This window comes from Microcebus murinus, chromosome 25, assembly GCF_040939455.1.
Source record: "Microcebus murinus isolate Inina chromosome 25, M.murinus_Inina_mat1.0, whole genome shotgun sequence".
Taxonomy (NCBI): domain Eukaryota; kingdom Metazoa; phylum Chordata; class Mammalia; order Primates; family Cheirogaleidae; genus Microcebus; species Microcebus murinus.
This window is the reverse complement of record NC_134128.1, coordinates 23,293,989-23,317,477: the sequence shown is the minus strand read 5'-3', so window position 1 is coordinate 23,317,477 and position 23,489 is coordinate 23,293,989. Positions and strand designations below refer to the sequence as shown.

The 23,489-nt window shown below is 42.8% G+C and overlaps 1 protein-coding gene across 1 annotated transcript; it reads left to right on the top strand.

Annotated features, from left to right (window-relative positions):
- Positions 1-6,771: 6,771 nt before the first annotated feature.
- On the top strand, positions 6,772-22,380 carry LOC105858219 (aldo-keto reductase family 1 member C15-like). The gene is made up of 10 exons (XM_012741214.3): positions 6,772-7,108; positions 8,207-8,490; positions 10,683-10,850; positions 11,723-11,839; positions 13,179-13,256; positions 14,382-14,504; positions 17,359-17,468; positions 18,370-18,535; positions 20,358-20,440; positions 21,652-22,380. The coding sequence occupies exons 1-10, from the start codon at positions 6,787-6,789 to the stop codon at positions 21,692-21,694; spliced, it is 1,494 nt and encodes a 497-aa protein (XP_012596668.3). The 5' UTR covers positions 6,772-6,786; the 3' UTR covers positions 21,695-22,380.
- Positions 22,381-23,489: the final 1,109 nt, after the last annotated feature.

Genomic DNA, 23,489 nt, shown 5'->3' with positions numbered 1-23,489 from the left:
CCCCCAACAACCAACCGCTACCCAGGCTCCTCTGAGCCTCTTTTTGACGAGGCCTCGACCTTGTTCTATAAAGATCTGAACAAACAGGAACATAGGTGCTAACAGTCCAAGACCACACCCCTAGATGACCTAGTCCCCTGAAAGTGCCTTCCTGAGGAAACTCAAGGCTGCCAGAGAATGTGCTGTTTGTTGCAACAACCCCTGAAGACAGGGCCCCTGTGTCACAGCCTCTGTGGGAGGGCAGGAGCCCAACTTCCATAAGCACCAGTGAGCAACCCCAGTGGACTAATCACAGGGAACAGCCACTCCCTTGCTGCTTTTTGTAATTTTTCCCTTCCCTGGCTCCACCGAGTCTCTACTAACTGGCCTTGTCCCTCATTCTCCCTTTGAAAGGCTGAGTCACGGTGTGCAGGTGGTGGTCCGGTTCAGTCCAGCTCATGCTGAACCCACTGCAGTAGTGTCTTACTGATAATGCCTGTCCTCACCATATCAAGTAGCTTCATGTTTTGTGCACCTCTGACTTCAGCAATCGCTGAGCTTGTTTCTGGCTGTCATGAGTTCAAGGCTCCAGAACGCTGGGAAGCAGCAGAGCAACACCACGCTTACCTCTGGGTTGTAGTGCTACTGAGCGGCAAGCTAATCTTTGGGGGCTTAAAAATGTGAATAAATTACTTACTGAACCCTCTGGTAAGTCAAAATAAACACTTATACTTGATAATTAAAATATCAGCCAAGTATCTGCCTTAGGGAGGAGAACATTAACTGCAAGTTCTGCACCTTAAAGCCTTTCTGTTTTGAAGTCATGTTTGTTTGGTCTTCACATTTCTAGAAAAATGTAAGGGAAAGGTTAAAAAGTTGAGTTTTCTCTGTTGCCAAAAGGGATAAAGACCTTTTTACCCCTACCCTTTTCTTAGAGCATTTTTCCTTGAGAAAAATTACATTTGTAAATCCTCCTCAAATCCTTTGATAATGCATGTAAATCTTTTTAAAAGCTGACTAGTCCTCTTGCCAGAATTACTTAATACAACCTAGGTTTGTTTTCTTAAGAGAATAAGAGCCAACTCTTAGAAATGCAAACATCAAGGAAGACAGTTCTAAATCCCTGGGTGCCCTGCTCCAAGGAAAGTTTGTTTTTGTTTTTGTCCCCCCCACCCCCCCCATGAAGGTGATTGGCAGAGATTGCTACCCCAATTACCAGCAGAATTTAGGACTGAGCCCTGAAAGACTATAGAAAATGGTAGTATTAAACTTTCTTGCCTGAGGAGCAGTTATTATTTATCTTGAGACCATGTGAGGATTCTATCTGCTTTGCTCAGTAAAGGAATGAGATTTCCCTGTCTTTGCAATCTCCTTAGCATAAGGAATTTGCCCCATGCTGTCCTTTTTCTCAAAAGGAATTTTTTGTGACCAACTTGAAGGACCAAATGAGGAATCACTTGTCCAAAGAGTGCTGAGCAGTTCTCTCTCATAGAGAGGAGGGGCAGGTACAGGCCTGGGCACAGGACAGTCAAGAGAGGAGAATCCTTAAGCAGAGAAGGAACAAGAACGTCCCAGCTGAGAAAATGATGGGTCATTCCCAGACTCTGTTTCACTTCCTTCTCCTGCTTGTTACAAACTGTTCTAGTGGGAACCTTAATATCTCAGTTCTGCAGTTCTTTACTCAACGAAACACTTTATTCTGAAGAGCCTGGCAGCTGATCGCTTTGTCCTGTTTTGGGAATGCAGTGTTTCCCTTCTGGATGGATTTCTGAAGACAAAGGGAAGACAAAGCTCTGGTGTTTTTGTTTGTTTGTTTAATCTGTCAGTCCGGGCTATGAATTTGATTTTTCTAAACATTACCCATAAATGCCAAGATGTTTTGATTGGAATCAAAAATTAACCCAACTTTTAAATGTAAGTCATCAGTAGAAGACAATATTTGTTGGTGAGTTTATTTTCCAGTATTTTCCTCATTATGTTTTCTCCTTACCACAGGGATTGTATTTTGGATACATAATTAATGTATACTTATTCATATATATAGCAAGGGCCCAGAAAGTTTTAAACATGGTTGCTATTGCTTATAGACAGTGTAGCAACTTGAAAATGTTTTCTATAGAAGCCAGTGACTATTTGCCTCAGGGTTAAACAGGAAAAGATGAGGTTCAGAAGGTTGGTTTGAGGTGAAGGGTAGAAGAGGCCCATCCATTGTCAGGTGACAGAAATCTGTCCCCCACCCCACACTCCATTCAATTTATGCTTTCCACGATAGATCATGCTATCTATGACTTGATAGCATTAACTCCACCCTCCCTTGCTGGAAAATATTGCTGACTCACAGTGAACAGAGAACCTGGTGGCATGTTAGAGCTGCTGAGAACACATACCTGGCTTGCTGCACTTGCTCTGAGTTGCACAGGCTCTATGTTTTGATACAAGCTGATTAGGAAGAGGCTTATAAAATTGGGTTTTTAATTTTTAAATCATTTTATTTATTAAATCTCTTGTCCAGCGTTTCTGAGGTTTTGCAACATAAACATCAGGAAGCAAATATGCAAATAACAAATACCACCTTTCCAGAACATTTGTGTAATTAACAACTTCCCTAGTGTGATCTGAGACACCCCTCACCCCTTTATCAACTAAGAGGGACCCTAAGGTTAAGAAACCAAGATTACCTATGGGTGGAGGGTTCAGGACCTGGCTGGCACCGCAAATATTTAAATTCCTGTGGGTATAAGAAGAACCACAGTCTTGCTACACTCCCTAACACTAGGAGCGACCAGAACCCACCCCCACCCCACCCCCACCCCCCCCACCCCCCCACCCAACTCTCTGATTTATAACCCAGAGCACCACAACTCTGATTAGATAGAGGACCAACTTCATAAACTTTCTCTTCTAATAAGCAACTGTAGACCACAAGCCAGTTTCAGCCAGCTATGGAGTCTTTTCACAAACAGTTTTTGAGTCTAATAGTCTCCCTTTCGACATAAAGAGACAAATTGCACCTTTTTGGGTTTTTTTGTTTGTTTGTTTTTTGTGGTTTTTTTTTTTTCTTTTTCTTTTTTTTTTTTTTTTTTTTTTGAGATAGTGTCTTGCTCTGTCACCCTGGCTAGAGTTCAATGGCATCATCACAGCTCACTGCAACCTCAAATTTCTGGGCTCAAGTGGTCCTCCTGCCTCAGCCTCCCTACTTGCTGGGACTATAGGCATGCTCCACCATACCTGGCTAATTTTTCTATTTTTCACGGAGACACGGTCTCACTCTTGCTCAGGCTGGTCTTGAACTCCTGACCTAAAGTGATCCTCCAGCCTCAGCCTCCCAGAGAGTGTGGATGACAGGCCTGAGCCACCATGACTGGCCTCCATCTCATTTTAATGCCATATCCCTGCGCCAAAGTGAACATGGCTGTTACATACCGTGTACTCATTGTGCACACACTTGGCTCCCATCATAAATACACACAGCTTGTCCCCCAACCCTGTTCAATGTGTGTGACTCTCTTGTGTGATACAGACCCTGTGAGGCATAAAACCCAACCTACCCTTTCCCTCTTTAAAGAAAGCATATTTGTTCCACACTGCAGATTCCCTCTCCCAGGTTTGCAAACAAATATCACCAGTAAAGCTCTCCTTTCTACTGTTTGAATACCCTGGTGGTCTTTGGGATGATGCCAGCATCTTGAGCACAGGTTTTTCCTGTTGTAGTTCAGTAGCTGCTAGGAACTGAGGGCAGGTGACTTGCAGAAACCTGACCTGGAGAAATTGCAGAGTCCTCTGAGCTGTAGAAGAGGACAAAAGTCATTTTCCTTCTACTTATCTTAAGTTCATTAACTTAAGAAAACAATTAAATTAAAAGAGAACAAACAGATGACTCAGAAGACAAAAGTTTGTGAACACGTGCACTGTGCATGCACAAGGGAGCACTCAGACATGAGTAAACCAAACGGATTTAGGGTTCAGGGTCTCTTTACCTAACTTAGTAATGGAAAGGGAGGAGGATAAAAAGCACCTTTGCAAAATGAAATGACCTTTGGAAAGGTTAAGGGGCCTTCAGGAGCATAACTAGGAGAGAAGATAGTCTTGCGTCAGTATCTGAGTGTGGGGCCCAGTTCAGCCGTGTGAGAAAGAGACTGGAGTTGCTCCCAGGGAGGGGGCGGGGCTTATGGCAATTGAGTTCTGTGGATGAAAAAAATCCTAACTCTCAAATATTTGAAAGAAGTTTATTCTGAGCCAAATTTGAGAACCATGACCTAGAGCCACTCCTAAGAAGCCTTGAGCAAGTGGACTCCATGTGGTTAGGTTACAGTTTGGTTTTATACATTTTAGGGAGATAAGGGTTACAGATAAAGTCATAAATCCATTCACGGAGGCATACATTGGCTTGGCCCAAAAAGGTGGGCCATCTCAAAGCAAGGGCTTACAGGTTATAGCTGGGTTTAAAGATTCTTTGGCTTATAACTGGTTAAAGACATGAAGCTTTGTCTAAAGGCTTGGAATGTTTCAACATAAGGAGCTGTTATCAGAGATAAGCCAGCAGGACACAGATTTGTTGTGTAAATGGGGGACCTGTAGGTTTGTGTTGCATACCCCTAGGCCTGTTACTAAGGATGTCCCCCAGAAGGGAGGGGGGCATGATAAGGCATGTCTGACCTCCTTCTTCTTGGCAGGTAGTTTAGTTTTAGGATATTCCTTTGGCCATGAGGGGGTCCATTTAGTCAGCCTGTGGAAGGTGAGCCTTAAAATTTTATTTCAGTTCACAGTTCTTTGGGGAGGCTCCGCTGTTAGACAGGGATTTCAGGATCTGTAATGCCTTCAGTTCAATATAATTCTTATAACACACAGGCATATTTTGGTGTGGAACATCCTGGTTCTTTACTAGGAAAATGCATGTTGGTGCTGAAGCAAGCCCAGCCATATACCAATGCTTAGTTACTATGTCTGGCTGTGCAGTAGGGGACAGTTCATTCCTCAAGAACTGATAGGGGCCTGGCCCGGTGGCTCATGCCTGTAATCCTAGCACTCTGGGAGGCCAAGGCAGGAGGATCACTCAAGGTCAGGAGTTCGAAACCAGCCTGAGCAAGAGTGAGACCCCTTCTCTACTAAAAAAAAAAAATAGAAAGAAATTAATTAGCCAACTAAAATTAGATATGATGATAAAATTGCTTAGAGATGCTGCTATGAAAACTCTCCCCAAAGACACTTCTCTCTCACTCTGTCCCTCATTACACATTCACACTCACCAAGTGAGATCATCTGAAAATGTTTCGGTGGCATTAATTCCATCCTCCTCTGCGTCAAATATTGCTGACTCAGAGTGAACCCAGGACTCTGGTGTCAGGTCTGAGGATCTCATGGTACACTCATGCTTTTAAGGGTTATCGTACAAGGTGAAGGAAATCAAAACACGCCATCCGCAAAAGAGACTTCTTTGGCATGTTTTCAGGTGGCTATTCAGAGGGGATGCAAACACAGAAACAGCTCTGCAAGCCTGTCCTTGGTAGGGGAGGTTTGCATCTGTAGAGGAAATCTGCGTCAGTTAAGTGATCGGCTGACTCAGACACACTTTCTCCAAGGCCCTCTTATCTGCCTTATTGCATGGAGGAAAGAGGAACTCCCAGGAGAAACAGACTGAAATCCTTGACAGATGAACTGTTACCACCGCCACCACTTTGTGGCTTATTACCAAAGCCACTGCTTTGCCAGTGGCTCCGAGATTACCTGAGAGATGTACGTCTGCATAACCAGATGGTCTGGGTGTCCCTTGCCGCCTCCCTCAGTCTCCCACGTCCTGTGCCTCCAACTCACCCCAAGGCCCTGTTCCTCCTGCAGCCTCAGGATGGTATAAAAACTTCCTTCATCTACCTGGCCCTCCCTAGAGTCGCATATTTGGAGGACTCTCCTGGCCATGTCCATGTCCAAATTCCCTTTGCACCTACAAGGGTATGTGCATTTGGCATGCCAGTAAGAAAAAGGGAAAGGAGAGTATAAATAACAGTCCTACACGTAGCAAACATTGCCCTGAAAATGGCAATGAAGCAACAGTGCACGGCCACAGGCCGATACTGAGATACTGGGGCCATTGCAGCCAAGTCTCTCATCTTCCTTCCCCCTTCCCTTCCACCCCAGTAGCAGCCACTGGGCAGCATCTGCTGGGCACAGTCCAAGGGTCAGTAGGGGCTGCTGGTCAGGGGAGTGGATGGGAAACTGTGTGTGAGTGTGTGTCTCAGCACATTAGGAGTTGTGTTGAGAAAAACTTTCCTTGTGTGAGTGTATTTACTTGTATAATAGCTACTTTATTTTTCTTAACTGTTCACCTTCTCAGGGTCTACAGGTGAATATGAATTATGAGCCTGTGCAGGGAGGTTTAGGAAGATTCCATCTATGTCTCATTTTCTCCTAAGAGTGAGGTGAACTATGTCATTGAAACCCAACATGAAGAGCTTCCTCCAGCAAACAGACCCCTTCTGAGGGACGCCTGGGCTGCAGTGGCCCCCAATTAATATAGCCAATATGCTGGCACTGCTGGAACATGTCCCTACATATGAGTGGAATCATTCCTCCATAAGAAGCACTGGATCAGGAGAGTCCCTGGGAAACACTGAGTGCATATAAGAAACATGTGTTGCAGTAGCATAATACATGTTTGCACAAAATATTGGTATTTACTCTAGATAAGCCTGTTTCTCTCAAGACACTTTTTAACCTTGTCACCACCCAACAATATCCTAGGACTTTCATAAAGCTCTCACCCATGTCTAATTCTGTACTCTGTTCTCTGATCCTGACTCTGCCTCTATCCAGATGCAGATTCAGAGAGAGACCTGCTCCTCCTCCTCTCCTTTGTCCCCTGAGGCTTTTCTACACAGCCCCACCCCTCCGCTTGGCATCTCTCCCAGGCAGTGGCTCTCAGAAAGTCACTCCTTTCTTGCATTTGATCCCTCACCAGGAGCCTTCACCTCGGAGGGAAGAGGACAGAGTTTGTGCTCCAGCTTCCTTGCTTCTTTCTGTCAGATTCTCCTTCTAATATTCCCGACTTGCAGGAGAGGAAGAGAAGCTACGTGGGCATCCACCCCTGCTTTGCTAGATGGTTTCTTTTCACTTAGAAGGAACATCACACTTCATTGTAAGAGAACAAATGGGGTCTGTCCTCTTCAGGAAAGCTTTTAGTGCAAGACAGTGATGAATATTGTGAGAGTACTATTAATACCCATTAGCAGTAAATTTACTGTGATTTGACATAGAAATTAGTCCCCTATATGTTCAATTCAACAGTTCTACCAACAGAATATGATGTGTATATGCATGAAATTTATCGCTGACGCATTATTGGGCTAAATCCAACCAAATGGTATAATAAAGTAATAGAATCAGGCAGTATTCTGACCTTAAAGCCAGAGGGACAGATTGAAAATTAGATAAATTACGATGCTGCGTTCCATGGTTTGCTCAGGGTGTGCCCAGGGTGCCCACATGGCACAGTGAAACAGTAATTAGAGCACCTAAGGCTTTTATCTGGCCGAAGTTCCTTGTTAGTTGAGAGCGTAATTTCACCAATGTGGCGTTTGAACAGCGGAGTATGAGCAGTAATGAAGCAAGGGCACACTGGAAGGGGGGTGGGGAGGCTCAGCCTCAAGGAGGTCACTGGAGACCCAAAGATGTGAGGCTGGAGCCCCTTCACTTAGGACAAGGAAGGAGATCATAGGCCACTGGAAACAGGCGGGAGGGGAGCAGGCTCTTCCAGAAAGAGACAACAGCTGAAACAAAGGCAGGAATATAGAAAATTATCCCTGATCTCAGACACATTTTTCTTGCCAAAAAGATTCAAGGAAACAGGACACAGAGATGGGAGGGCGCAAGGGGCCCTGATGCAGGGGAAACATGCAATGGCAGTAGGGGTGGCTGTTCCTAGGGCTTTTGGTTGCACCTGTACTTGGCACCAGGCATCCAGCTTTCTTCAACAAATTCTTAGTAAGGTATTTTTTTAATGAGATTTCTGAGAAAATAGAAGGTGAGGAACTTAACTCAGGTCCTCTAGCAGAATTAGTGTTTACAAATGACCAGTCTCCTATAATTTTCTTCTTGTAAAGTAAGTCTGGTGTAATTATGAAGGATAAATTGGGCATTGTTAATTTTTCAACTTAGGAGTTGATTATGAGCAATGCTGAAGAGAAACTTCAAAGTCCTCTAGCATCCAAATATTTCTGTATGATTTTCCTCTCAGCTGTGCCTGCAGAGACATGGAAGAATCAGAGGAAACTCAATGGGCCCATTCATTTTTTAATCTTTGGCAGCTGTAATCTTAGCCCCGCCTACCTTGTGGTTGGTGGAAATATAGAGAGTGGGAGCTTTGTCTCCTCCTGGGCTCTCAGTGAGGACCGGGGAGGAAAGAGAGGCAGAGCAGCTGGGCTGTGGACAACGATGGATCGGAACCGCTGTCACTCCGTGAAGCTGAATGATGGACACTTCATGCCAGTGCTTGGATTAGGCACTTACGCCTCTGACGATGTAAGTGCACCCCAGGGGGCTGAAGGCTCCTGTGTTCATTGCCCTAAAGAGCTGTCCTCAGACAGGAGCCCTGCACCTGGTAGACAGTGGATGCTTGGAAGGACTCACCGCTGCTTCTGTTCCCCATCTCTATCTTGCCTCCCTCCAGGTCACAGAGAACTTTTTGCACTCAGTGGGATGGCAAGTTGTTGAGTCTAGCGTGTCAGGGGTTGATAATTTCATGGGTGGATGATCCTTATTATTATTCTTATTAATGTTATGTAATATATATCCAATGCTTCCCATGTATGTTAAGTATTTTCCATGCATTACCTTATTTAATTCCTCATCAACTCTCTTAAGTAAGTACTTTCATTATTGTTTCCTGCATTGCATAGTCCTAAACTTGGGCTGTTGTTCTCTGCACTCCTCTGTCACCCTAACCATTGCTACTGTACTCTTAGTCAGAAACTCGAAGGGCAACGGGGCCAGGAGGGGTGTTGATGTGATCATGCAATACCAGTGAGTCTCACTTTCCTGCGAGTCTGTTGGGGCTGAAGTATTTGCCAGAGAATTTCAAACATGCAAACCTTTTGGCATGTAAGAGCCTTCTGTGATTTCAACCCTTAGGTGTTTAAAGAGGAGGTCACAGTGGGCATAAAGTTACAATAGTGCCTGATTCTGCTTTTCACCAACTACATTATTCTGCATCCACACAGGTCACTGCAGTGAACTTAAAGTGTCACACTCTGGTCACGGTGATGTGGGGGAGCATTTGGGGTTGCTTTTGGAGGATTACACCCCTATGACAGAAAACAGTGTGTTCAATCGGTAGAACTGTGGCATGAAATATTAGTAGATAACAGCCGTCAGAAAAGGCCAGTTTGTTTTCAATGGTATAATCACTTGTTTTATATACTATGATAGCTTAAGCTATGTATGGTGTGTGCAATACATATACTATATCTATAACAATATAACAGTATAACAGTATATGTATAACAATATAACAGTATAACAATACTGTTGTTAAAGACAGAAAAACTCCAGAGAATAGACCAAATTTCCCATTTGCCTTGATCCCTTCACTTGCAAGAGTAAAATTAATACACGCATGGACTTACAATTCGGATGGCACAAAAGGTCCGAAGTGAAATAGAAGCCTCTTTAAGACTCCAATCTGTGTTTTCCTGGTAAATATGACTCCCTTACACACCATCAGCAATTTACAGTGCATCCCTGCAGGAATGAGAAGCACATCCCACTGTTTGCTTCGTGCCTTTCTTTGTCTCACTACATCTGTTTTCTGGAAGCATGGAAATGCAGTATCTCAGATTTGGTGATTAGATCGTCCACCATTAGAAGTCTGAGGCAGACCGTGCATGTGTCATCGTCCTGACTTTGTCCACAGGCAATGCCAACTTGGTGAGGTGAGGTCTGTGTCCAGCTGTGCAGATGAGTGGCAATTGGCTCTCTGGGCTTCTGCTCTGCATCTGGCTGCTCTCAGTGTGTGTTTTCTGGGATCTGGCTCTGGTGTTCCCTTTTCAGACCTTGCACAAAAGTTCTGATACTGACCAAGGGACAGCCTTACATAACTGCCACATGTAAAACCAGCCCCCTGGTTGTAGATAATTTAGAGGCTGAGATGTCAGGCACACAGGAGGCAATTGAAAATGTTGCATAGATGATGAATGAGAGTACCTGGGTGTGAAGAATAAAAAGGAACCATGAATGACTTGAAGGGCCCAGTTGGGTGCAATCTGGAAAGGATGGATGTTATGGGCTAATGTCCAATTCTTAGCCAAAAATTGATGCTGTACTATGTGTGCATGTGTGTGTGTATGTGTGTGTGTGTGATGGTGTGGGTGTGTGGGTGCATGTTTGTGTGTGTGAGTGTGTGTATAGACCTGTCCTTTCTACTGAGTGCCATAGAATATCTTTCCCAGTATGGAAAGAAGTTTTCCTGTTAGCTATGCTCATACAACTGATTTGTATTGAATGAAACTTGGTTTTCCAGGCTCCAGGGTACAGCCCATTTCACTAATTCATTTCAATTTGAAGTTGTACTAGGGTTTAGTCAACATCCCCGGAGTACAGGTCTTATCACTGAAAACAGTACCATCAAGCAAGAAGCCAGGAGCCTGCAGACACCACTTGGTGGAAATGCTACTGAGAAAACACATTCCTTCACTCTTCTTACCTCTGTTTTATAGACTCCTAAGAGCAAGGCTGGTGGGGGAACCAAAGTGGCCATTGACGTGGGTTATCGACACATTGATGCGGCATACGCATATCAAAATGAGAAGGAGGTCGGAGAGGCCATTCGAGAGAAGATTGCGGATGGTACCGTGAAGAGAGAGGACATATTCTATACCACCAAGGTGAGCGTTCTGTGCAGGGAGTGACCAGACCCCATTGGATGTTCAGATATGGTATTTTTTAACAAGTGGGATCTCAGTTTAAATAATTTATTTCCTTCCTAATATTGTAAATGCACATTGGTTGAAACACAGAAAAGGTTTGCTTTGCTCTGAAATGTGTTAAAGGGGAAAGACAATTCTTCCATTTCTCTAAACATAAGACATTATTCGTATAAAATGAGAATAATGACACTTACCCTCTGGAACTGCTGTGTGGATTGAACAACCCACTGCATGTCTACTCCCTTGACTCCTCAGCAGATTCTCTAGGGACATATCAAGTGGGGGAGAGACATTACACACAAAAAGGAGCCAGGCTAGCAAATGCATTCCTTCTCAATTCAGCATTGAGTTTCCCGCACTTCCTACAGTTTTCCTAGGTAGAAAACCATGCTTCCGCTGCAAAGAGAGCTTAGGTCTCTACTGGTGAATGCTGTGTAGGGTTACATCAATGACAACTTAGTTATGGGATGTGATCTCTCAGCAGAATTGTTTAAGGAATTTATTACACAGACAGGGGATTCCATGCCCCTGTCCTGCTATGTTTTGACTCCTCTCAGGGGCCAACTCCTCTAACCCTCAACATTTGGGGTTGTTCTTCCTGCCCCATCTAAGTTTTCTTCATAGATTTCACATTGTACTAGCTCAGGTGGATCTCAGTATTCCATCTGAGACCTGATTTACACTGAGTAAAAAATGTAGCCCAGCTCTTCTTAATTTCAGACCACCACAGTGGTTTGTTACTCACTTCTCAATTTTTTAGTGTGATGTTTAATTTTAGTCCCCAAATATGAGAAATCTTAAGCCACTTTGATTTCTTTTTCTCACTGCAGCTTTGGCCTACTTTCTTTCGACCAGAATTGGTTCAATCTGCACTGGAAATATCTCTGAAGAAACTTCAACTGGACTATGTGGATCTCTTCATTATGCATGCACCATGTGCTATGAAGGTCAGCTCGTCATTTTCCTTGTGATGTCCATGGCTGTGCCCTCACTGTTACTAGCACCTCCAATTATCTCATTGCAGCTTGGTTTACTGGGTTCTTGCTGAGAGAGGGAGGTTTCAGTGAGGTGCACAGAACTGCTAAATGGTTTATGAGTCTCTTTGGCAGTTGTGTAACTCCACCCTCAAGTCTGTTTTTTATCTCATTCTCCAGCCTTCAGAGGAATTGAAGTTTGATGATCTCACTGCCCCTAACTTGGAGAGTTAAAGGCATTGCCCTAGAGTTCTGAGTGAAGGTGCTCCTGTCTGGGTGCCCTTAGTGATCAGGGTACTCAAGAGTGTTGAGTTACTCCAGACTGCAGAGATTCATGGGAATCCCCATCTTGCTAGGAGAAAGGTCTCTCCCGTGTTTGCCTCTTAGTCCAGAGAGGACAGAGCTACCTGGGCTGGCACATACTGCACAATGGGACCCCTTTGGAGTCCCCTGACCTGACCTCCCCTCACAGTGGATGTTTGCTAAGCAGGGCAAATGTCCTCACTGCCTCAGAGTTGGTTTATCATTAACTGTAGCTAAACACATTGGTTAATAGTTATGGTAAGTCTTATCCTCCAAACCAGCCTGACCTTGGAAATGAAATAAGTTCCAACTGTAGAAGACTTCATTCTTGTCTTTGGCTTGTGGCCAGGCGTCCTCGTAGATCACGCCTGTAATCCTAGCACTCTGGGAGGCTGAGGTGAGCGGATTGCTCAAGGTCAGGAGTTCTAAACCAGTCTGAGCGAGACCCGGTCTCTACTAAAAATAGAAAGAAATTAATTGACCAACTAAAAATATATATAGAAAAAATTGGCCGGGCATGGTGGCACATGCCTGTAGTCCCAGCTACTCCGGAGGCTGAGACAGTAGGATCGCTTGAGCCCAGGAGTTTAAGGTTGCTGTTTAAGGTTGATGCCATGGCACTCGCTATAGCCTGGACAACAAAGTGAGACTCTGTCTTTAAAAAAAAAAAAAAAAGACTTCATTCTTCCTAAAGTGGAGGGCTATGTGGGGTAGGAGAGTGGTGGTCATTGGGGGGAGTCTTTTGCTGCAGTCTCTGAGACGATTCTGATCTTCCTTTTCCCCCATGTCTTCCCTTCTTCACACACATCCACACTGACAAGCACTCTCACATACACCAATGCACACACACGTGTGCAAACTGGTGCACACACACTGATATACACACATGTGCACACTCAGACTAATAATCACAGCCTCCTGAAGGTTGTGTGGCCAAGTTCCTTAGGTCTCACAAAGGTGATTCTTAGAGAAAATGTTCTTCTTTATCCTCTGTTCTCTCTGTATCCAGCCTGGGGAGGAAATACTGCCAACGGACGAAAGTGGGAAAATCATTTTAGACACTGTGGACATTCGTGACACATGGGAGGTAGGTGCTACTGCAGACCCAGCAGGCATGGTGTGGTGAGGGAGGAATGACTGGAGGGGAGCCAGAGGAGAGGGGGTTTTGCTCCAGCCATTGCCTGGCCTCAGGACATGAACTTTGTGTTCTCAAGTGCAAAGTGAAAGAGGTCTAAGGTCTATTTTTAATTTCAACGTCTATTAATATTTACCCCTGAGATCAGGTTGAGGATGTGAGCCCTATTAAAGGATAAGCAGAAAGAAAGCACAAAAGGAGTTTCATGCACTCTATCTCAGGACAGATAAACACACCACAGAGGGAGGGGAAAGCTATGGCCTGACTTAGCCAAAGAGAGGACTGTACACAAAGGAGAGTGACCTGCCCTGACAGAGCCCACCTCATAGGTTTTTTATTTTTATTTTAGTTTATTCTAAAATAGAAGAAGCATCAAACCCTCTACTAGCAAAATCTGAGGGTTTCTTTTGCCTTTGGCTATGATGTGATTAAAGAACTGTTGCTTGCCTAACAGCAAAATAGGTAGCATTGAAGGGAGGTAGGTGTGGGGGAATTTAAAAGCATCTTCACGTCCATTTGTTCTCCTGTGTGTGCATGAAATAGAATCAAGGAGGCAAATATATATGCACAGCAAGGAAGTGTAGTATGACATACATGTTCAAGTGATAAATGTGGTGAATTCAGCCTAATATTCTATATGTTAAACCATATTTCCAGTTGTTAAAAAGTGCAACGACTGGCCTGGTGACTCACGCCTGTAATCCTGGCACTCTGGGAGGCTGAGGTGGGCGGATTGCTCGAGGTCAGGAGTTCGAAAACAGCCTGAGCAAGAGTGAGACCCTATCTCTACTATAAATAGAAAGAAATTAATTGGCCAACTAAAAATATATATACAAAAAATTAGCCAGGCATGGTGGCCCATGCCTGTAGTCCCAGCTACTTGGGAGGCTGAGGCAGTAGGATCGCTTGAGCCCAGGAGATTGAGGTTGCTGTGAGCTAGGCTGATGCCATGGCACTCACTCTAGCCTGGGCAACAAAGTGAGACTCTGTCTCAAAAAACAAAAAGAAAAAAAGTGCAACAACCAACGAAAAGAGCAAACTCAGCTAAAGTTCTACCACACCTTTCTTTCCTCCCAGGCCCTGGAGAAGTGTAAAGACTTGGGTTTAGCCAAGTCCATCGGAGTGTCCAATTTCAATCACAAGCAACTGGAGATGATTCTGAACAAACCAGGGCTCAAGTACAAGCCCGTCTGCAACCAGGTGCGCCTGATGGTTCCTTTTCCTTATAGGAAATTCCAGGGAAGGAGCAGGTTGAATGCAGTGGTGAGAGCATGATTTCAATTACCCAGAGGTGGGTTGGTAGTTGCTGTGAGACAGCCAGGTTCAGATGCTGGGTTGGCAGATGGCAGCACTGGTCTGGAGCCCTGGAGGTGGTCCAGGCTGAAGATGCAGATGTTTGGGGGTGTTGCTTCATGGATGGTAATAAAAGTCACAGAAATGGATTAACTCTCCCAGAGATCGTTCATAGAATGAAACGGGAGGGCAGGAAAGTCCACGTGTTAGGATCAGGCAAAGAGGCTCTGACTGGCAGGACACTGAACAGGAGTCTCTAGACAGGTGGAGAGAAGGTGAGGAGAGTGCAGTCTTAGGAAGTCAAAGAAAGAGGGTAAAAGGGTTTGTGTCAGACGTGGGTGGGTCCTGCTGAGAAGCCTGATTTCCAATAGGGATAGGAAACAGTTGTTGCACTTAGTGGCCTGAAGTTTATGGGAAACCAAGCAGGACAGTTCCAGAGAGGTGAGAGCTAAAGCCAGAGCAGGGGAGGGGAGTGGAGACTGAAGAAGTGGATCATGCATAACTAAAGCAAGTAAATTTTAAAGAAACTCCCAACCCTGCCAAATATCAAATATTGCTTCTGGCATTGTAAAGTTTAATGCCTTTTGAAGAACATTTTGTCAATTATACAAAAACTATTCAAATATTAATAACTTATGTCCTAATTATTTCTAGGGATCTCTTTGCAGAAAATCAAAATATGTACAAAAATAACCAGACTACTTTAAGCACAATTTTATTTCTATTCCAAAATCATTAGAATTTTACCTGCCTAACAATAGGAAGTGATTACATTTATGGTGGCTTCACGGAGATCTATGCTGGAATATTATGAAGACTAACAGCAAAAAGGAAACGCTTATGCGATCATATTACAGGCACAGCATACAGGATAATTACTTGCTACTCTGTCAGCTAGGATGCTTTCAAACTGTGAGAAACAGAAAACCAAATTCAAACTGGCTTGAAATTTAAAGAAATCAATTCACATACAGAAGGTTTGGGGTTTGGCTATTCTAGAAGCTGGGAGAGACTTTCTCGAAAGGAAGGTGTTTTCTCCGTGCTGCTTCCTGGTGGCTGCTGCAGGGCGGGTCCCCACAGGCAGCTGGGCTCAACGTCTCCCTGTTCACATTCAGCCGAAGGGAGCGTGTTCTGGGGCTGTTTCTAAAGGTGGAGGAAGAATTTTTGCACTTGTCTAGCACATTTCTCCTCATGTGTCTTTGGCTTGTGCCTTTCCTAAACCAATCAGAGACAGAGAAAGCACGACCACGTCACCAATTCATGGGTGGGCTTCTCTGGGGACACAGAGGCTAAGTAGGGAGGAATAATTAGACAAAATCAGGGTTATTATGAGGAATAATGTTAATCAAAAACACTCACTATATATGCCATATTTGAAATTATATAATCTTAAATCTTAAAAACAAAATAATGACTAAAATTAAGCATACCAAAATGATTACAGTTGCTGTCTGATTCTGGTGGGATTCTAGGTGACTTTGTAGTGTTTTTCCTAATTTAACATGAAAATATTTACTTTATAACTTTTAAAAGATTTTGCAATTGTAAACATTTCAAACTCTAAAAAGGTACAGAGAGTACTCTAAAGTCCTTCTTCTCTTCTCATATACCCATGCCCGCTCTTAGGCAATGATGACCTCACATCCAAACCTGTCCCTAAGAGGCACTAACTTGCAGGACACTGAACAGTGTGTGCTCCTACCTCTGGACTATTTTGAACCAGGCTTTCTCTCATTTATCCTGTAATATTTCAGCATATGTTTTTAAATGTATGAATCTTTAAACAAACAGAATTCCATTATGCCACCTAAAAATTTACCAATGAATTCTTGACATCATTAAATATCACAAGTGTTAAAATGTGATTATGTCACATTTTTATAGTTGATTCATTTCAGTGGTGATTGAAATAGGGTCCATACTTCGCAAGTGGGTGATATGTCTCTTAAATCTCTTTTAATCAATAGATTCACTTTCTTCCTCTGTCTCTTCTCTCCTCCCCCTTCACCTCTAACTTTCCTCCTCTTCCTCCATCACTCTAGCTCTCCCTCTCCCTCATTGTCTTCTTCAGTTTATTTATGAGAGAAATTAAGCCATTTGTCCCATAAAGATTCCCACACAGTGGGTTTTGCTAATGGATCCCTATGATGTGGTTTGACATGATGCTCTTGTACATCCTGAAAATTGAAGGTTATAGCTAAAGACTTGATCCCATGTGATCAATGCTATGTGAATTCATGAATTTTCACAAATATGCCATGTTATCATCCATTATAGTTACTAATCTTGTTGATGCTCAAACGACACAGAGTTGGCCATATGGAGCCTGTTCCAGTGAGTTCCTGGGCCTTGGCAGGCCTCATTATCTTTCTCATCTTCTTTGCTTTCTCGAGTGAAAATTCTTGTAGGTTCAGCTTGTAACTTTCCCACTCAGAACTGGAATTGGCTATTTCTCTGAGGAATCTTTTTTCATAGAGTAACAAATGGCATTTGATAGCTACAATTTTAGCAGAAGGGATTACAATCAGTTTACAATTCTAATAGAAAAATGATAAGAAGAAAACTCTTATATCACTTCACAACTGATGGTATTGAAAGATATTAATATTTCAGAAGGTGATGAGAAAATTGACCAATGTGAAAAATACAGTACTTATGATAATTCAGTGTGATAATTGATATTCCTCCAAAGCATTTTTTAAATTGACATGTGGTTATTGGCTTATGTATTCTGATATCTTTTCTTCTTGGAAAATTACAGGTGGAATGTCATCCTTATCTCAACCAGAGCAAACTCCTGGAGTTCTGCAAGTCCAAGGACATTGTTCTAGTTGCCTACAGTGCGCTGGGATCTAACAGAGACCCAAAGTGGTAAGAAGATATCAGAGTTAACCCATATCAGCAACTCTGTTGAGGATGAAACATTCTTTTTAAAACAAAATTTTAACACTTTATTATGGAAAAGTTCAAATACCAAAAATTAAACACAACATGATAGTGAGTTCCCATGTACTGTCCTTGAGTTTCAATGTCACCAACATTCTGTCCCTCTGGTTTCATCTGTATGTCTACCAACTCCCAACCCCTCTCAAATACAATTATTTCAGGTGATTTTCAGGAAAATTTACATAAAGTATGATACATGTATCTTAGGTTTACAGTTTTGACAAAACGATATACTTTGTAACCCACATCCCTAACATGACACAGAAACATTCTGTCTCCCAAAATGTTCTTTTTTGTGTTCCTTCTGAGACAATTCCTCTGTACCTCTAGGGAACTACTTTTCCAATTCGTTTTTCATTTTAGATGAATTCTGTCTGTCCCAGTACTTCATGTGAAAGACATCCTATCTATTCCTTTGTGTCTGGCTACTTTTGCATCATGTCTGTCAGATCCATCCATGCATTAATAGCTGCCACTATTGGTAGGTCTTTCCATTTTATTGCTGGGTAACATTCTATTATATGGACAGACATATCACAGGTTTTTATCCATTCATGTGCTGATGTACAATTTAGTTGTTTCCAGATTCCTTTGCCTTCAAAGTCTAGTCCAAAAAAAAAAAAAAAAAAGAAAGAAAAAAGAAAAGAAAAACAGATTCCTGCAATTATGAGTGAATCTCTATGAATATTTATGGGACTCTTTTTATTCATACTGTATCATATCTACTCCCAATTCTCTGGGGAATTTGGGAAAAACGGGCATCACACTCTCAATTTACCACCCTAAATTCTTCACATTCTGTATTGTTGTGTTTTTTTTTTTTCAGGGTGGACAGTGACAGCCCATTTCTCTTGGAGGAGCCAGTCTTGAAAGCCATTGCCAAGAAACATAATCGAAGCCCAGCCCAGGTGGCCCTGCGCTATCAGCTGCAGCGGGGAGTGGTGGTCCTGGCCAAGAGCTTCTGTGATAAGAGACTCAAAGAGAATATCCAGGTACAGGTCCAGGGAGAGCCAGGGGAGCTATATTGGGTGGTCTTTCCTGCAGGGGCACATGCACCACGTCTCACTCCTTCGCATGCATCCCCCTGTGTGCTACAGGAGCGGGCAGCATGGAAGGGCAGGAAGAGAGAGCTCTGGACTCAGCGTCCTCAGGTTATCCCCTCTAGGCCTGGCTTTGCCCCTTACTAGTTGTGTCACAAAGCAAATTTCCACTCCACTATTTTCATCAGTTCTAGGAATTCTTCTATCAATATATAGTAATGAACTTTAGGCACCCTGGTTCCTCTCTTTCACCTTCTCTACCTAACATACCCTTATTTGTATTTTAAGTTCAAACCCAAATAAATTTAGCTGCTCTCTTAAACAACTGGGAGACCCTAGCACATTTAATGATCACCATGGTACTAGGCATGGCTCCATCAGTGAGTTTTTTCCTCATTAACTTACCATTGTTGGCTTACATGTCAGTGTGTTCTCTCGAATGTGAGACCCTGAAGGGAGTGACCCCCTCTGTGTCATGTATGACCACCTTTTCTCTGTGCTCTTGGCAAGTAGGATGCTGGATATATGCTTTTAGACTCACCAAATTAACTAGCCAATAAGTAAAGTTACTACCCTTCCCCATATACACTCTGCCCCCTTAGATCAATCAATGTGCTTCAACTTACTTTCTTTTGAATGTTAAAATAATTTTGAAAGACTATGTTAGCTGTTTCCCATATTAAGATGACAGCTAGAAACTTCATCATAAGTTTAATATTTTTTAAAAAGTGATATTTGAAACCTATTGTTTATAATGTATTTGCTTCAAAATGTAGCTATAGATTAAGTTTATTGGTTTATGGAAAAATCAAGTAGGTAAATTTAAATTTCATTATTAATCCATACAGAAAAATATCTTATTTTTTCTTGTGTTACTTTTTAATTTAATTCAACATATTAATAGATGCCCCCATGACAAGCATACTACTTCTGGAGTATATTTTCAAAAAGAATAACAGGTAAACTGATGATTGGATGGATAATGGAAAGATAGATATATAGAGAGAGCAAAATATATTAAATAGGTAGATAGTTAAATAGTGTCCTAAGTTTTTGATGAAATTGTCTCCTGCAGGAAAGAATAAAATTAATACTTTTTGACAACGTTCTCTCTGTTTTGCTATTAAGAGACTCTCCACCAGGGGCTATGTCTTGTCAAAAGAAAACAAATCTGACACTCAAGAGATTTATTCAAAAGGGGGAACTCTTTGAACAGGAGATCTGTATGTCACAAAGACCAGTGAGAAAGGGTCTTCTGTAGGGAAGAGTAAACACAGCTGGAAATAAGCAAGTGGTGTGGTGAAACAGTCAGTCAGGGAATGCTTTTCCTTGAGGCCAACAGGTGCTTGGAGAGAAGTTGTCCCATGTCCCAAGGCTTGCTCCTGCCAAGGCTGGGTCAAGTTCCAGGGGGCGTGAGGAAGAAAACAACTGACAACCTTTGTTCAAGTCAAGGCAGCAGGCATTTTGCCCAGATCATTCTCGTGTTTGGAAATAAATGATTTTTTTTTTTTTTTTTTTTTTTTTTTTTTTTTTTTTGTCTCCAGCAGTTCTCTTGGCAGAATTACAGATTGATGAGTTGTGTCTCTTTATTTTGTGCAGGGGAGCAGAGCAGGAGGGGCTGGGAGGAGAGGGCAGATCTCACGCAAAATGTGCCTCAGGTCATGTGTACCAGAGGCTGATGACGAGGAAATGCGTGCCTTGATGGCCTCCTGCCTCTGCCCCCTGGACTGTCCTCCCTGGGCACAGGTCAATGTGAGTCTCTCCATCCTTTCAGGTGTTTGATTTTGAATTGACTCCAGAGGACATGAAAGCCATAGATGGCCTCAACAGAAATTTCCGATACGCTAGATTCCAATTGTAAGTGACTATTTCAGATTTTTTTCTATATCATGCAGGTCCACAGAGGAACAAGCTTCCGTAAATCAGAAAATCAGGCCTGATTTTGGGTGTAAGGGTGAAACGTGAGCTTCCCTGTAGCCCCCAGACCAGAGGTTTCCTCCAGGGCTCAGTATCTGCCCCACAGAAGTGTGAGTCTGAGAACCTGCCAAAGTTTGCACCTGAGTGTCTAGTTCTTGGTGCCCTCGGTACCTCTGCGTGGGGTTCTGAACCCAGGGCCACTGCCCCTTAAACTGGGAGCCATGGTGCCTACTTCCCACGATGCTTTTAAGGGCCCACAAGAATGTTGTGTCTTTAATTTATGTTAAAATCAGAGGGAAAATTAGTAAAGTAATAATGACTGTGTAATAATGAATCCAACCTGGCCCATCCTTCTCTCTGTGCCAAGGCTACATGGACTATGATTCTGACATTTGTGGGGGGGAGGGGCCCAAGGAGGGCCAGTGTGCCCAGGGCCCAGGGCAGTCACAGGGACCCCCGCTTCTCTCCTCCCCTTGGCGTCCAGCGGCATTTCTCCTTGATGTGGCATCCCTCCCTGGCACACCACCCATTTCTTCCAATTTCTCTCTTCCTCGGCTTTCCTTACCCATCACGACTCCATTTCCTGAGCTGTGTCATCTCACCAAGCTGCACTGTAAATGGATCGTGACATTAATCAGCCTTCCAGTGTCAGTAACTTGGTGCATCTCCAGTAGTCACATTGTGCAGGTCTGGTTACTAGAGATACCTCTTGTATCCCCCATAATTAAAAGTTCTTCACTGGAGGGGCCCTGTGTCATCGAGGGTGCCCAGCACTTGGGTGTTGAATGAATGAGTGGAAAAGAGCCACACGATTCTGACTACCACTATCCCCCAATCTCAGGACAATGGGTGGTCTGGGGCTGGATTGACTTCAACTTCAGCTATGCTTCTTTTCCCTCTTAGAATTTATAATCTAAATCAAATTGTGCATCACACTGGAACTTACATGCATGGGAATGTGGGACTTGGGCATGTATGTGGAGTTTGCCCATGAACAGGGAGCTTGGGTGTGGGAGTTTCTGGGTACAAAAAGGGGAGGGCCGTGGCTGGAATTCAGGTGTTACCCCATCCTAACTGAATCTTCAGAGAAGCCCTCTCTTTGACAGCATGGAGAAAGAGTTAATATATGAATTTCCTTTCTTCTCTTTCAGTGTTGCTAATCACCCTAATTATCCATTTTCAGAAGAATATTGACTGTGAGCTATCAAATATCACCACCAGAAGTTCCTGCTTCTAGGATGTGTGAAGAGGATGTCTGTAGTTGGTGGAGGAGATTAGGAAGTAATGTCTGTAGTTTCAGGTTGCTTTCCTTTCATTTTTTCATTTATGAAATAACAAAGATTTCAAAATCAGGTTGTTTGTTTTTCCTGATTATTAAAATAATAACATATAAATTACCAAAAAAACCTTAGAAAATAAAAAAGAAAGGCTAGAGAACAAGTGCCCATCAATACATGACTGGATTAGTAAAATGTGGTATATGTATAACATGGAATACTACTCAACTACAAAAAACAATGGTGAACTAGCACCTCTTATATTATCCCGAGTAGAGCTTGAGCCCATCCTTCAAAGTGAGTATCACAAGAATGGAAAAACAAGCAACAAATGTACTCACCATCAAATTGGTACTAACTGATCAACAGTAAGGTGCTCACATGGTAGCGATATTCACTGGGTGCCGTTCAGGTGGGAGCGACGTGGCGGGTTGGGTAAACTCACAACTAATGGATTTGGAGCGCACTGTATGGGGGAAGGGCACACTTGTAGCCCTGTCTGGGGCGAGGTAAAGGCATTTTTTATATGTAACCAAAATGTTTGTACCTCCATAATATTCTGAAATAAACAAAAACAACCTATAGTTCTCCAATTCAAAAATATTTAATATTTGTTGCATTTTTCTTCATGATTTTCCTATGCAAAGGTATGTGCTTGTTTTTGCGGGTGTTTCTGTAAACTTGAAGTCATTTTCAGCATGTAGGTTATATGTTTTTTGTAAGTATTTTTCCAAACTATCAAATATTATTCAAAAATCCCTGAACTATATTTTACTCATTGTAAAGCAGTGTATATTATTAATTAATTTAGTTTCTTAATCATCTACCTATATTTTGGCATTTTTATGAGTTCTTGCATATTATGCCATTCATTCATTTATTCATTCAACAAAACTTTATTAAACATTCATGGTATGCCACACATTATCAATATGTAAAATAAGCAAAAGTGAGATGAAAATTAAAAATGTCTTGAAGTTATGGTCTAGTAGGAGAAGTAGACTATGACTGAGATAAATACTGTAAGAAGCATGTAGCTGTTAGACATTAGCGCGTGCCTATTGGGAGATCGTTCTGCATGGTCTTTCACATTTCTGCACATTTCATAAGCAGGGCAGGGCCTGCCCTTCATTCCTCACTATCTTTTCAAGAAATGTATGTAGTTAACAGCTTTGGCATATAGAGGTAGTAGCTGCCTCCAAGAAATGGAAAGAATGTTTACTGTCGAAAGAAAGAAAGAAAGAAAGAAAGAAAGAAAGAAAGAAAGAAAGAAAGAAAGAAAGAAAGAAAGAAAGAAAGAAAGAAAGAAAGGAAGGAAGGCCTCTCTCCAATCAAATGGCAGCTGGAGGGTCCATGGGAAAACTTGCCCTTTCCCCTCTGAAGGTTTGCTGAAGAGCCAAGTGACTGAGGCAGATTAATAAGAAAGAAGGTATACAAATTTATTAGCACGCACAGGGAGAGTCGCAGAGTGATTGTTATCTCAACACTCCAGTGGGGCTCAGAAGCTTATATATTTTCTTGAAACTACAGAAATAATAGAAGCTTGGAGTGTTCCCAAACATGTGTGGTGGTGGTAATTCAGGTTATAGTAGCAAGGCAGGTTTTGGCAGAAGAGCAGAGAATTTGTAGCTGGCAATGGTGGTCTCCTTAGGTGGATGAAACCTCACAGGTCGCAGCCCTCAGAAAGAATAGAAGATGAACGTTTCTTTAAG

Excerpts from the sequence above, each read along its gene's own strand:
- LOC105858219 (XM_012741214.3), top strand. The coding sequence starts at position 6,787 with ATGCAGATTCAGAGAGAGACCTGCTCCTCCTCCTCTCCTTTGTCCCCT. Across the intron at positions 13,257-14,381 it reads ACATTCGTGACACATGGGAG|GCCCTGGAGAAGTGTAAAGA; the intron begins GTAGGTGCTACT and ends CTTTCCTCCCAG. Across the intron at positions 20,441-21,651 it reads CGATACGCTAGATTCCAATT|TGTTGCTAATCACCCTAATT; the intron begins GTAAGTGACTAT and ends CTTCTCTTTCAG.